Source organism: Rhamphochromis longiceps, linkage group LG12 (genome assembly GCF_057381845.1).
Source record: "Rhamphochromis longiceps isolate RC_006_pf linkage group LG12, R_longiceps_female_GT1.1, whole genome shotgun sequence".
Classification (NCBI taxonomy): domain Eukaryota; kingdom Metazoa; phylum Chordata; class Actinopteri; order Cichliformes; family Cichlidae; genus Rhamphochromis; species Rhamphochromis longiceps.
Genome location: NC_140568.1, coordinates 12,787,782 through 12,802,213, shown reverse-complemented (window position 1 = coordinate 12,802,213; position 14,432 = coordinate 12,787,782). Strand labels below are relative to the sequence as shown.

The 14,432-nt window shown below is 41.6% G+C and overlaps 1 protein-coding gene across 1 annotated transcript in view; it reads left to right on the top strand.

Moving 5' to 3' along the window:
* Positions 1–14,432, top strand: part of hk2 (hexokinase 2) — a 43,307-nt gene that overhangs the window by 16,290 nt on the left and 12,585 nt on the right. The window contains exons 6-12 of the mRNA XM_085424791.1: positions 2,902–3,001; positions 3,496–3,679; positions 5,961–6,122; positions 9,047–9,280; positions 11,904–12,208; positions 12,319–12,467; positions 12,666–12,785. Of these exons, the coding sequence (XP_085280917.1) occupies positions 2,902–3,001; positions 3,496–3,679; positions 5,961–6,122; positions 9,047–9,280; positions 11,904–12,208; positions 12,319–12,467; positions 12,666–12,785 (1,254 nt within the window). The remainder of the gene's footprint in view (positions 1–2,901; positions 3,002–3,495; positions 3,680–5,960; positions 6,123–9,046; positions 9,281–11,903; positions 12,209–12,318; positions 12,468–12,665; positions 12,786–14,432) is intronic.

Here is a 14,432-nt window from a genome sequence, read left to right as displayed (position 1 = left end):
CACAGTTTCTCCAGATTTCCCGGCTACATATCTGAAATGCAAAGTTCTGTTCTCCTGCATTCCCATAGTTACTCTATTCGATTGAGATCTGCGACTGTGGAGGCCATTTGGGTACAGTGAAATCAGTGTCATATTCAAGAAAACGAATTTAGGATGATCTGAGCTTTGAAACATGACATGTTAATGTGTGGGAAGCAGCCATCAGAAGGTGGGCATACTGTGTTCATACAGGGATGGATCAGGGATCAGCAACAATACCTCAGCTACTGTGGTGTTTAAAGGAAGTTTAACTAGCAAGTAACAAGAGGCCCACAGTGTGTAGAGCAGAAAACTCCACCCTTCTTTAAACTCATTTACAACTCTTTATGAAAGGTTGTAAGGACAAGATGGGAGAAACACCCTTCAACCATGTTATGAATGTTGGTTTTTCATACTTTGTCCACCAGAGGGCACTGTGCAGCGTTCCTGTTTGTATCATTTTTGAAACAGCAGGAATACAACAGAAAGTTGAGACAGATATACTGTAGATCAGTGGTCCCCAACCACTGGTCCGTGAGTCGTTTATTACCGGGCTGCAAGAGTTGAGGCTCGGGTGTGAAATGTATGGTTTTCAGGGTTTTTAACGTTATTTATTTATGTTTTTAAATCATATTTATCGTTAGCTCTGTTTCCCTGGATCTTTGCCCGTGTGTTATGAAGAAATCTTTGTTTTTCGGTACCGGTACCGGTTTGTTTTTTTTTTTTTTGTTTTTTTGTTGTTGTTGTATTTATCCGCAACGCCTTAAAGTCCGGTCCGTGAAAATATTATCGGACATAAACTGGTCCGTGGTGCTAAAATGCATGGGGACCACTGCTGTAGATCAGTGTTTCTCAACCTTTTGGAGCCACAGCACATATTTCACATTAGAAAAATCACATGGCACACCACCAAACAAAAATGTCACAAAAAGCATATTGATCATTTTTCCCTGCGCACCAGGGATAGTGGAATTGGCTTGCTTTGTCCCCAGTATACCTTTTTTGCTTTCATCTGACCACTACTCATGCTAGGGCCTTCATCTGGGTCTGAATTTTCTCCAGGACCAGGTCAGAATGACTACTTTTTCTTTTCAAATATTTATTTATTGCTATTACACGCTGCGTTGTCTCACTCACAGTGTGACTTTATGCAATTTCTTCTTTGTCTTCTTCTTCTTCTTCTTCTGTTTTACTGGCAGTTGGCAACCGATTAATTAGAGCAGGTCGTTGTACTGCCCTCTAGTGGAAGACATTGTAGTTGTTCTGCCCGTGACTCACACCAGCCGCTCGGTGTACTAATCAGGTGGAACCAGATAATCTTCCACAGCACACCTGATCATTTCTCACGGCAATCCTATTTGCCGCAGCACAGTGGTTGGGAAACACTGCTGTAGATGTAATTAATTCACTAATTAAGTGAGGACTGCTAAATAATTACACGTAACACATAGTAGAAAAATCTTTTTATGTTTCATGTCCCGGGAAAAAACCCAAACCATTAGACAATATATCAGATTTTAAGCTTTGCTGTGTAAACTGTAACCTCTGACCAGTCAGCCTGGCACAACTATGCTATGGTTAAGCAGCTAATACATTAGCATCGTTGGCACACTGAATATTTGCATTAACAGGAGTTTGAACAGGTGTACCTAATAATGTGGTTCATCAGTGCTTATTCCTCAACCTGCAGGAAAAGATAGACTTGGGCACACATGAGAAACTCAGTGTAGAGGTGTTGTTTCTCTCATCCTGTCTGATTATAGTGTGAGGAAACTTTGCAACATGATCTCAAAACACGCCTGACACCACAAGGCAAGCGTGCTCGTTTTACTCCACTGTTTCATGACCAAATCGTTCTAATCGTTAAATCCCACAAGTCAAGAAGAAGCATGCCCATCTTGGCAGTGGTCAAAATCATTCAACCACTGACTCCTTGTCATTGGTTGGATGATGAAGAGCATATAACAGAGCAGATGAGCAGATCAACCATCACTTCTCAAAGCCTTTCTAATTTCTTCAGTAAGCTGGCTGAAGTATTGGAAAGACTCAGAACAACATGAGTAGACAAATGCAAACCACCAGCCTGACTTGTTCTGCTATACATCTGCCACAATGCAAACATGTCCATGCAAGTTGATAATTTTCATGTATCCAGGGGCTTTATGAATCATCTTCATGAGCATGCATACATGGGGAAAAGGAGTAAGGACTGAACCCAGTGCCAAAACTAGAGTTTATGGTGAATTCTGAGTATACGCGAGGCTTGGCTCACCTCAAACAAGATATTTAGTGTCTGTTGACAACAAACTTACAAGTAATTCACACTGGCTCTTTTGGAGCAGCAAATGGTAAAAAAGTACAAATGGTACAATGTGAGAGTTTGCTTTGGTTTCTACGTGAACACACAGTGCCAAAGAGCATCCTGGTTGGAGCTCGTATGCAAATCGTGTACTCTAAGGGAGGACTGATATTAAATAAATGGAGCAGATACAATAGAGCCTTCGCAATGTGAATGCTCAGGCTCTAATAACTTGGAAGAAAAGATCTTTTTGTGCAGGCTAACACTACATGCGTCTTGTGCAGGTGACCTGGGGTAATGACAGCATGAGCTGCTGCATTGTGCCTATTAAAGATATCAATGATACTTCCAGCTATAAGTATGGAAGGTCATCCACAATAACTAAACAAATGTCCTCAGCAAACCTCAGCAAGAAAACACGTTTAGATAAAACACCTGCATAATGTCCTCATAAAAACTTAAAGATTGATTTCAGTGTAGTAAATTAAACAAAATGAAGTGCTGAAGTAAATCCAAAATACTGTGATGCAAGAAGTAGTGAATTCAAATGAAAGCTTGTTTTAATAAACAGATTCTCATTGCAGGACTTTGACATTGACATTGTGTCTGTGGTCAATGACACAGTGGGAACCATGATGACCTGTGGCTTTGATGACCGTCACTGTGAAGTTGGCCTCATTGTAGGTAAGTCTAATGTAACAGTGACTATAAATGGATTATGAGGCTCAGTGAGACTTCTACCACACAACAGTGATGTAACACCCATTAAACTGCATCCTAATGGATGAACTGTTTTCTTCTTGGGTAAAAATATCGATGTTCATGAAAAAAAAAATCTTTTAATGCTGAAGGCCAGAACATGTGGCACCTCACTGTTGCACTCAAAAAAAGAAATTTCCCTGCTGAAGTTTCTTATTCATCTCTATTTAATTTTTCCTTTAATGGATTTCATTCAGATGCAGTTTCTGCTGCAAAGTGTGATATTATTGTTATAGTATTATATTTGTAACTTGTATTGTAAAAATATATACAAACTAGAGGAGAGAAGTGAGCACAGGTGCTTTCACACTCATCTTGTAAGTGTAATCTTAAATGTGCCCACTAAGCCCAGCCGACCTCTCAGTTAGTCGTTATATAGTTACTGACAGAGTTGTTGCAGTGAAATCTCTTTTCTCAAGGAACGGGGACCAACGCTTGCTACATGGAGCAGATGAGGAACATTGGTGTTCTGGATGGTGACGAGGGGCGGATGTGTGTAAATACTGAGTGGGGTGCTTTTGGGGACGACGGGGCCCTGGAGGACCTACGCACTGACATTGACCGGGAGCTGGACGCAGGCTCATTCAACCCTGGCAAGCAGCTGTGAGTGTGTTTGTTCTCACACGACTTGGTATTAGATAAAACATCCCACGCTGGTGGCTTCACAGGCAGGCGGGTTTGAATTAGAAGCGACTCTCTCTGATTTCCATTCATGTGGGCATATTGAAATACTTTGTCTGACTGCTTCACCTTTGTTGATGTTGTTGCTGATATTATGTAAATAACCTTTTTCATATACTAATTCAGAGTTCTGTCAAAAAAGTCAGTATGTCCTGGAACATTTGCGGTTTTGCAGACATGTGGACATGTGACAATCATGTAGGTTCAAGTGAATAAGGCTTCAGTCACACAGGCCTAGAGATTGGTCCATGACCATCTGGCAACCACCGGTCGTGAGGGAAAAATGAATATTCGGCTCTGCTAATACTGGCCAGCTGCTTTCAGAGTATCAGTGAAAATGAAAAATGCGATGCAAACTGGAAATGGAGCCCTTCAGCACTGCAGCCGGCAAATTTCAAAAGGCACAGCTAACTATTTCTGGTTTATGTTTCTTTAAGTTTTACTGCTGCTTGGCTAGTTGTTGGAGTATTTGCAGACAAACATGAAAAACTAAAGGTGACCTGCAGGGAGGTTTTTGGTGCAGCACCTTCTTTGCAACTGATTTCACCCAGCGACAGCCATCAACCTGCAGGAACCATTGGCAACCTGTCAGAAAAGCACATTTTTCCCTAGCAACCAGTGGTTGTATCACATCCAGTATAGTGGACAGCTCTTGATATCACATGAGAAACCTCAATAAGAGGTCTGGGCCCAGACAGGGTTTAATAGAGTTAGGTGACGGATTTAAGTTTGCGTGACCTTAATTTCCAGTCACAATAAAGCATGCAGTGCGTCACAGAGAGATTAAACAGTTTATATACTTCAACGAATGACTTTAATGCCTAATTGGTGGATCATTATTACCATGTAATTCTAAAACAAAAATCAAACTTTTGACAGTTTATTTATTAAAATCTTTGTAGTTCTGACTGTCTCACACTTGTCAAACATTGTTATTTGTTTGTCTAAAAACATAAAAATAATACTCTGCTGGAAAGGCAGTTTACCTCAGCATTTAATTTGGGAACAGCTTTGTTATGTGCTGCTTACTCAATGAGAGTAATGTATTCTGAATACTTTGGATTACTTAATATATTATCATGCTTTTTTACAACTACATGAATGTACTATTGCTTTATTAATCCTTTATTTATCCAGGTAAAAAAATCTCATTGAGATTAAAAATCTCATTTCCAAGAGAGACCTGTGTGATTGCTGTGTGATTTATTACTATTACTGAAGGTTACTCGCCATACCAATACCAACTAGATGTTTAAATCTTAATATAAAATGAGTAACAGTAAGGTGGACATTAGGTAAGGCTGCACCTTTTGCAGTGATCTCGTATATAAAACAGGTCCGCGGCTCCAAACCGTAGTAAAGGGACCTCTGGCTATTACGTCGGGTTCCGTGTCGGGCTCGTAGCTGAAAACTAGCTTTACTTTATTGTGTGGTTCAAGTTTGCTAGCGAGAGACAGAGAGAGGCGTTGAAAGGCTGCTCCAACGGAACTTTTTGTTTCTGAGGAAAACACGAACACAGTGTACAGTCGAGTCTTAATAGCTTACTTACAACTGGGCTCGTCAGGCTCTCTTTTTGGCTGCAGTGGTTATTATTATATTTACATGCTTCCAGCTCCCGTTTCTGCTCGGTGACAACTTGTACTTTTCCACTCTCCTTTTTCTCCCTCCTCACGCTCACAGACACATAACGGGTATGGCAGTGCATTCTCCGTGCAGCACAGACTACACTGCCCATGAGGCTACATTCTTTAGGGCTATGCCTGTAACACTCTGCCTGCATATTAAATCATTTTTGTGAATCATTTTTTAAAATATTTCTTTACGTCATTATGCGGGCCGCAAGTAGGGGTGACATGGGCCGCGAGATTGAGACACAGGCATTAGAGCCTCTTAATGCGTGTTTTGTTTGGGGCGTGGAAACCAAAAATAGAGAGAGCATAGCCGAACATATGAAACAGGAAAATACCGCCATGTAATCCCTTAATTTCAGCAAAGTAACTGTATTCTAAATACCACCTTTTTAAACGGTAACTGTAACAGAATACAGTTACTCATATTTTGTATGTTAAATACGTAACGGCGGTACATGTGTTCCGTTACTCCCCAACACTGTGTGTAGATGTACATAAATAGAGCTCATCATATTTTATAAATATATGTATATCACATTGTTTTGCTTCTCTTTTTTTCATGTTGCATGCAGGTTTGAGAAGATGATTAGTGGGATGTACATGGGGGAACTGGTACGTCTCATCTTGGTAAAGATGGCCAGATCACAGCTGCTGTTTCAGGGCAAGACTACGTCAGAGCTCCTCACCACCGGACACTTCAGTACCAGCCACATCTATGCAATCGAGAATGACAAGTTAGTTTTTCTTTGTGTGTGTGTGTGCACATCTGCACCTTGACACTGTGATATCTCTCAGATGGCGGATTAAGTGCAAACCTGTTGAACATTATGTTAGTAGCAACGAGCTATGCCAGGAATTAAGATGCTCATCGAAACTGCCGAACAACCAAGAGCTACATCTGACACTCTGCAGACCTGAATTAGTCTGTTAAATGTTAAAGTTCATGACAGCACAAAAAAAAGGCTGAACAATTATAGCTCCATTGGACGTCAGTCTAAAAATAACATGGCAACACTGCTGACGTTTTTAAAGTTGCATAGGTTGGGTGGGCTGGCTGTAGTCAGGAGGTAGAGCAGGTCATGTACTAATTGGAAGGTTGATGGTTCGATCCCTGACTGCATCCTGCCTTCTGCATCACAAACTCCAAATTGCTCTCCGATGCATCGGAGTGTGAATGTATGCATTATATAAGCAGTAGATAATAACCAGGGGCAGCACGGTGGCACGGTGGTTAGCACTGTTGCCTCACAGCAAGAAGGTCCTGAGTTCAATTCCACCATCAGGCCGGGGTCTTTCTGTGTGGAGTTTGCATGTTCTCCCCGTGTTTGCGTGGGTTCTCTCCGGGTACTCCGGCTTCCTCCCACCGTCCAAAGATATGCAGCTTGTGGGGATAGGTTAATTGGATAATACAAATTGCCACTAGGTGTGAATGTGCGAGTGAATGTGAGTGTGAATGGTTGTCTGTCCCTGTGTGTTGGCCCTGTGACAGACTGGCGACCTGTCCAGGGTGTACCCTGCCTCTCGCCCTATGACAGCTGGGATAGGCTCCAGCACCCCCCGCGACCCTGAAAAGGATAAGCGGAAGCGAATGGATGGATGGATGGATAGATAATAACCAGTCCATTCACCATTCGGATGAAACTCATTCATGCAACAGGAGCCCAATCACAGCAAGAAATCTCTAACAGAATGGTGAAAAAGGCAAAGAATCAAGGTGTTGTAATGGCCCAGACCTCAGCCTGACTGAAATTCTGTAAATCTGACTGAAAGAAAGTAAATCTCCAAAAGTTGATTCTGTTCATCTGGACGTAGCGTTTTGTGGGAGAAACGTTTCGTCACTCATCCAAGTGACTTCTTCAGTCTCAGCTGACTGCAGGTTCCCCAATCTTATAAACAGTACGTTTGCATAATGTCATTATGCAAATGTATTCAAATTTACTGTACTGCAAAATGTACTGTTTATAAGATTGGGCAAACCTGCAGTCAGCTGAGACTGAAGAAGTCACTTGGATGAGTGACGAAACGTTTCTCCCACAAAACGCTACGTCCAGATGAACAGAATCAACTTTTGGAGATTTACTTTCCTGGATGATTGAGAATGCATCAAGACGCTAAGAAAGTGTTGCATAAATGAGTGCTCCCACACTGCAATGAACTGAAGCAACATTTTAAAGAAGAGCCAAAATGACACAATGACAAGAGAGAGTGATAAAGTCACACACAACACAATTAATTCAAGTTAGGGCCAAAATGACAATCACGAGTATTTAGTGAACAATAATATTATAATTCACACTCCTTTCACATCTGTTCACATATTTGTATCAAAGTAGTCCTTCTTATTCACCAAAACTTTCAACAAAATGAAATCAACAGGGCATTACTTTATATACATTTTAATGCATGATCACTCATATTCATTTAATTGTAGGAAGCCAAACTTGAGATTATAATTTGTTTAACTGTGGAACCCTGCTTCAAGTTATTGTGGCTGAAAGTTGTTTCAGACATCACTAAATAATGGGGTGAACTGCATAAAGTCTTGTGTAAACGTCCTCACATGGCTCTATTTGCATATAATTGCCATCGCTCCTGTTTCGCTAGATTTTTTATTTTTATGTTTATTTTTTGGGTGGATTGAGTCAAAATATTAGTTATTTATAGCTAAAGAGGTGAACAAGTGATGTTTAACACCAAATACATGTTTAGTGGGTCTTTCAAAGATTCTTGAACAGAAATCTTCCCCAACAGCAAAGTAGAAGTACAGCATGCAGGGAAGAGAAACCCAGACCATCTCACAGAACACACAGTCCATTTCCTGAAAGTTTATTATTCCTTTATTGCTTTCTGGTAAATAATCTATTAATAGGTCTTCATTAATAAGTTAAATTCTGAGTTTGAATGTTCAAAAGCAGTGGGCAGAGATTATATGCTAGTAATTAAAAATGTGCTGTGAAGGTTGAGGATAGAGAAGGAAGAGGCGTACAACCCAAAGAACACCTTCCCCACACTGAAACACGATGGTGGGAGTGTTATGCTTGTGATTGTTTCGTTTGTCTGGAACTGAGAATCTCATCAAGGTGGAAGGAATCATGAAGAAGGATATCTGCAGATTTTGGAAAAAACAAACCTGTAGCAGCAAGCACCAAAGCTGAGATCCTCCCTTTGTCTCCAAACACCACAACCCAAAACACACATCTCTCCTGTTGGAGAACTACCTCCAGACAAACAAAGTGACTCTTCCTGACTGGCCTACATAAAGCCCTGAGCTGAATCAAAATTGAAAATCTGTGGGATGAACTAAAGACTAAGATCCATGCCAGAAAAACATAAAATGTGGAGGAGCTTAAAAGATTTGCAAAGGAAATATGTAGTTGTATATGCAACTAGCTATTAGCATGGAGGCTAATAATTTTGAAGCTGTTAGTTTTTGTTTTTTTGTGAAATCATTATGTTTCCGTATGCAAAGTAAAATAATGTGAGCATCTATAATAATCTAGGCTGTTTGGAACAGCTGTGTTAAAAATGTCTTGCCCTTTTAAAAAACACTTGGCACGTACTTAAAATAAAACGACGTTTTTATGGGGGAGGGTAAGAATTCTGTCCTCAAGCTCTTCTTCTATTCTTCACATTAATTTCTTCACTTTCCTTCCTGCAGAGATGAGGAAGGTATTGCTAGTGCTGAGAAGATACTTCGTGGCCTGGGGCTGGACCCGTCGGTTGAGGACTGCATAGCAACTCGGAGGGTGTGTCAGATTGTATCCACACGGGCCGCACACCTGTGCGCTTCCTCTCTAGCATCAGTGCTGCGACAGATCCGGGATAACAAAGCTGCTGAGAAGTTGCGTGTCACTATTGGAGTGGATGGCTCTGTTTACAAGAATCATCCAGAGTAAGTGAATCACTTCTGTTATGTTGGTCTCGCCAACACATTCATGACTTTGATCTGTGTCACTGGCACCTTTTACTGTAGCTGTGGAGTGACTGTGGCTGTGTTTGTCACTTCAAATCACATTTTTACTACTCATTCTGTGTGCCTGCATGTCCCTGAGACAAAGAATATAAGAGCATAAAGGCAAGTCTCAGGGAGGTGATCTCAGTGAACAGCCACATACAGTGGGGCAAAAAAGTATTTAGTCAGCCACCGATTGTGCAAGTTCCCCCACTTAAAATGATGACAGAGGTCAGTAATTTGCACCAGAGGTACACTTCAACTGTGAGAGACAGAATGTGAAAAAAAAATCCATGAATTCACATGGTAGGATTTGTAAAGAATTTATTCGTAAATCAGGGTGGAAAATAAGTATTTGGTCACCTCAAACAAGGAAAATCTCTGGCTCTCACAGACCTGTAACGTCTTCTGTAAGAAGCTTTTCTGTCCCCCACTCGTTACCTGTTTGAACTCATCATCTGTATAAAAGACACCTGTCCACAGCCTCAAACAGTCAGACTCCAAACTCCGCCATGGCCAAGACCAAAGAGCTTTCGAAGGACACCAGGAAAAGTATTGTAGACCTGCACCAGACTGGGAAGAGTGAATCTACAATAAGCAAGCAGCTTGGTGTGAAAAAATCAACTGTGGGAGCAATCATCAGAAAATGGAAGACATACAAGACCACTGATAATCTCCCTCGATCTGGGGCTCCACGCAAGATCTCATCCCGTGGGGTCAAAATGATCATGAGAACGGTGAGCAAAGATCCCAGAACCACACGGGGGGACCTGGTGAATGACCTGCAGAGAGCTGGGACCAAAGTAACAAAGGTCACCATCAGTAACACACTACAACGGCAGGGAATCAAATCCCGCAGTGCCAGACGTGTTCCGCTGCTGAAGCCAGTGCATGTCCAGGCCCGTCTGAAGTTTGCCAGAGAGCACATGGATGATACAGCAGAGGATTGGGAGAATGTCATGTGGTCAGATGAAACCAAAGTAGAACTTTTTGGTATAAACTCAACTCGTCGTGTTTGGAGGAAGAAGAATACTGAGTTGCATCCCAAGAACACCATACCTACTGTGAAGCATGGGGGTGGAAACATCATGCTATGAGGCTGTTTTTCTGCCAAGGGGACAGGACGACTGATCCGTGTTAAGGACAGAATGAATGGGGCCATGTATCGTGAGATTTTGAGCCAAAACCTCCTTCCATCAGTGAGAACTTTGAAGATGAAACGAGGCTGGGTCTTCCAACATGACAATGATCCAAAACACACCGCCCGGGCAACAAAGGAGTGGCTCCGTAAGAAGCATTTGAAAGTCCTGGAGTGGCCTAGCCAGTCTCCAGACCTCAACCCCATAGAAAATCTGTGGTGGGAGTTGAAAGTCCGTGTTGCTCGGCGACAGCCCCAAAACATCACTGCTCTCGAGAAGATCTGCATGGAGGAATGGGCCAAAATACCAGCTACTGTGTGTGCAAACCTGGTAAAGACCTATAGTAAACGTTTGACCTCTGTTATTGCCAACAAAGGTTATGTTACAAAGTATTGAGTTGTATTTTTGTTATTGACCAAATACTTATTTTCCACCCTGATTTACGAATAAATTCTTTACAAATCCTACCATGTGGATTCATGGATTTTTCTTTCACATTCTGTCTCTCACAGTTGAAGTGTACCTCTGGTGCAAATTACTGACCTCTGTCATCATTTTAAGTGGGGGAACTTGCACAATCGGTGGCTGACTAAATACTTTTGCCCCACTGTATTTGCGCTGTGTGATTATATAAATAAGTCAGACAAACAGTTTAAAGACTGAATGCTGGAAGGATGTATACATGATAAAGGAGCATCATCAAGTTCACTTATAGCAGAGAAAAATCCATCTATAAGAAATTGTGCTCTTAAACTGAGTCCTTATCTTTCTGCCCCCCTTTTTTCTTAAAGGAAAATTGCTGCAAGCTGAATTGCCTGCCACTTACCTTTTCCAGGTTTCCTAGCTGGCTTGATTATGCGCTGCTTTTAGTGTAACTAAAAATGATAATCTATAAAATATACAGCTTGTCATTGTGTGTGTGTGTGTGTGTGTGTGTGTGTGTGTGTGTGTGTGTGTGGGGGGGGGGTTAACTGACAAGGAGGGTGTGTTCAAGACGTTAATGGGCACAGCTGATTGTATTTGTGCGACACAGGGTCAAAAGATGTTCATTTTAAATTTAAAAGGTTTGCTGATCAAATATATCTAGTGGAAATGTCACCAGGTTCATCAGTTAAAGTGCACAGTGTGTATGAAAAAAATGATTCTGTGTGTGTGTGTGTGTGTTCCTTGGCAAAAATCATAAGCATGATATACTCAGGTATAAGAAGTGGCTACACAATGTTAATCTCTGAAGAAGGAAATGCCCATAGATGATGTTCCTGATTATTGTCTGGTGTAGAGCAGCTTCAATGTAAAAAAAAAAAAAAAAAAAAAAAGATCAAAACACAACAGAGCAAGTTGTTTGGGTATCATGTGTACAAGCGAAAAAGGAACAACAGAAGACAGAAACCATGGGGACTTAACCAAATGTGTGTCTTTTCTAGGTTTTCCAGGAGGCTCAACAAAATGGTTCGTCGACTTGTACCCGACTGCGATGTGCGTTTTTTGCAGTCACAGGATGGTAGTGGGAAGGGTGCAGCTATGGTGACTGCGGTGGCCTTCCGACTTGCCAACCAAAATGCTGACCGGCAGCACATCCTCGACACGCTGCGCTTGAGTCGCGAACAGCTGCTGGAGGTAAAGAGGCGATTCAGCGAGGAGATGACCCGAGGTCTGTCAAAGCAAACCCACAAGCAGGCCAGCATCAAGATGCTTCCCACTTATGTCCGATCCACTCCCGACGGATCAGGTAGGTTTAACCCCACCTCCCCCAAGCTCTGGCTTGCTTTTGACACAAGGTTTCTTTTTTCTTTTCTTTTTTTTAAATATAATGAGTTAATGTCTTTTATACCTGGACAGAACATGGCGATTTCTTGGCTTTGGACCTTGGAGGCTCCAGCTTTCGAGTGCTTCTGGTGCGAGTGAGAAGTGGAACAAAACGCAGTGTGGATATGCAACAGAAGATCTACAGTATCCCACAGGAAATCATGCAAGGCACAGGGGAAGAGGTAGTGCTTCAACTGAAACTGACTAACAGGAAGCTACTTGTGATTAAGAGCTAAATTAAGGCCAAATGTTGGTTAAAAACTTGCCATGTCAAAGCACAGTACTGTGGATGTTTGCAAAAGTGATGCTTTGTACTTATTTGTACTTATACCTTATAATATTCCTTTTAATTTTGTTTTTTTGTTTGGTTTTTTTTCTAGCTGTTCAACCATATTGTGGACTGCATAGCTGACTTTTTGGAATACATGGGCATGAAAGGAGCATCTTTACCTTTGGGTTTTACGTTCTCCTTCCCCTGCGATCAAACCAAACTTGATGAGGTAATTTTCTGTGTTTGTGTAAAATGACCTATAAACTATATGAGTTCAGACTGGTTACATCTTTCTCTTGGTGCCTTTCACCAAAAACGTTTATACTTTTTACCCCAGCAAAGACCCACCCTTGGTCTACGTCAGTTTCAGTTTAGACTGAAGTAAACTTCATGATTCAGTAGTTTGTAACTTGATGTAATCATTTTCTGAATCACTTGTATCAATTTCCACATCATCATTGTTTTGCCCACCCCTCTTTACAGCATTGCTTCAGTTCATTGAGCTTTGCAGGTAGTTGCTTCATTTGTAGTTCTCGTGAGGTCCCACTGCAGCATCTGGGCTTTGACTGGGCCATTGCAACACCTTAATTATTTTCTTTTACAGCCATTCAGTTGTAGATTTGCTGGCTGTCTTAAAACCAGCGTTTTGTTGCATGAACCAGTTTTTGTCAAGTTTTAGCTGTCAGACAAATGGCCTTACATTTAATTCTGTTTTTTTTTTCTAATTACTCTGTCATAAAACTTTGATAATTTAGGCTTGATGAGACTGAGATGTAGTCCTTTTTGTAGATAGGACGCCCAAATGCCCCAGATCAGCAAAGTGCCCAAACTTCTGCTTTTATAGAGGTGCTCACACTTGCTGATGGATCAGTTCATCAAGTACATTTGATTAACAGCACCTGGTTGCTACTTGCACTGTACTCTGGTTTAGCTTAGTTGGTTTTGTTTTTGTTAAATAAATAATGATGCGGTGCAGGATGTCATGTTTTGTGGTTGCTCGGAGGTTGTATTTATCTAATTGCCAGACCTGCTACGGATCAGGTTATTTCATTTATATCTTCTTATACTTAAAACTTTCTTCTTCACGCTGTATGTGAGCACAGGAGTGTGTCAGGTAGAGAAACTGGTCTAAACTATACTCTGTTTTCTAAACTTGCTGGGACACTCTGGTGGGGAGTACACAAGCTACAGTGGCTTGCAAAAGTATTCGGCCCCCTTGAACTTTCCCACATTTTGTCACATTACAGCCACAAACATGAATCGATTTTATTGGAATTCCACGTGAAAGACCGACACAAAGTGGTGTACACGTGAGAAGTGGAACAAAAATCATACATGATTCCAAACATTTTTTTTACAAATAAATAACTGCAAAGTGGGGTGTGCGTAATTATTGAGCCCCCTTTGGTCTGAGTGCAGCCAGTTGCCCATAGACGTTGCCTGATGAGCGCTAATGACTAAATAGAGTGCACCTATGTGTAATCTAATGTCAGTACAAATACAGCTGCTCTGTGACGGCCTCAGAGGTTGTCTAAGAGAATATTGGGAGCAACAACACCATGAAGTCCAAAGAACACACCAGACAGGTCAGGGATAAAGTTATTGAGAAATTTAAAGCAGGCTTAGGCTACAAAAAGATTTCGCAAGCCTTGAACATCCCACGGAGCACTGTTCAAGCGATCATTCAGAAATGGAAGGAGTATGGCACAACTGTAAACCTACCAAGACAAGGCCGTCCACCTAAACTCACAGGCCGAACAAGGAGAGCGCTGATCAGAAATGCAGCCAAGAGGCCCATGGTGACTCTGGATGAGCTGCACAGATCTACAGCTCAGGTGGGGGAATCTGTCCATAGGACAACTATTAGTCGTGCACT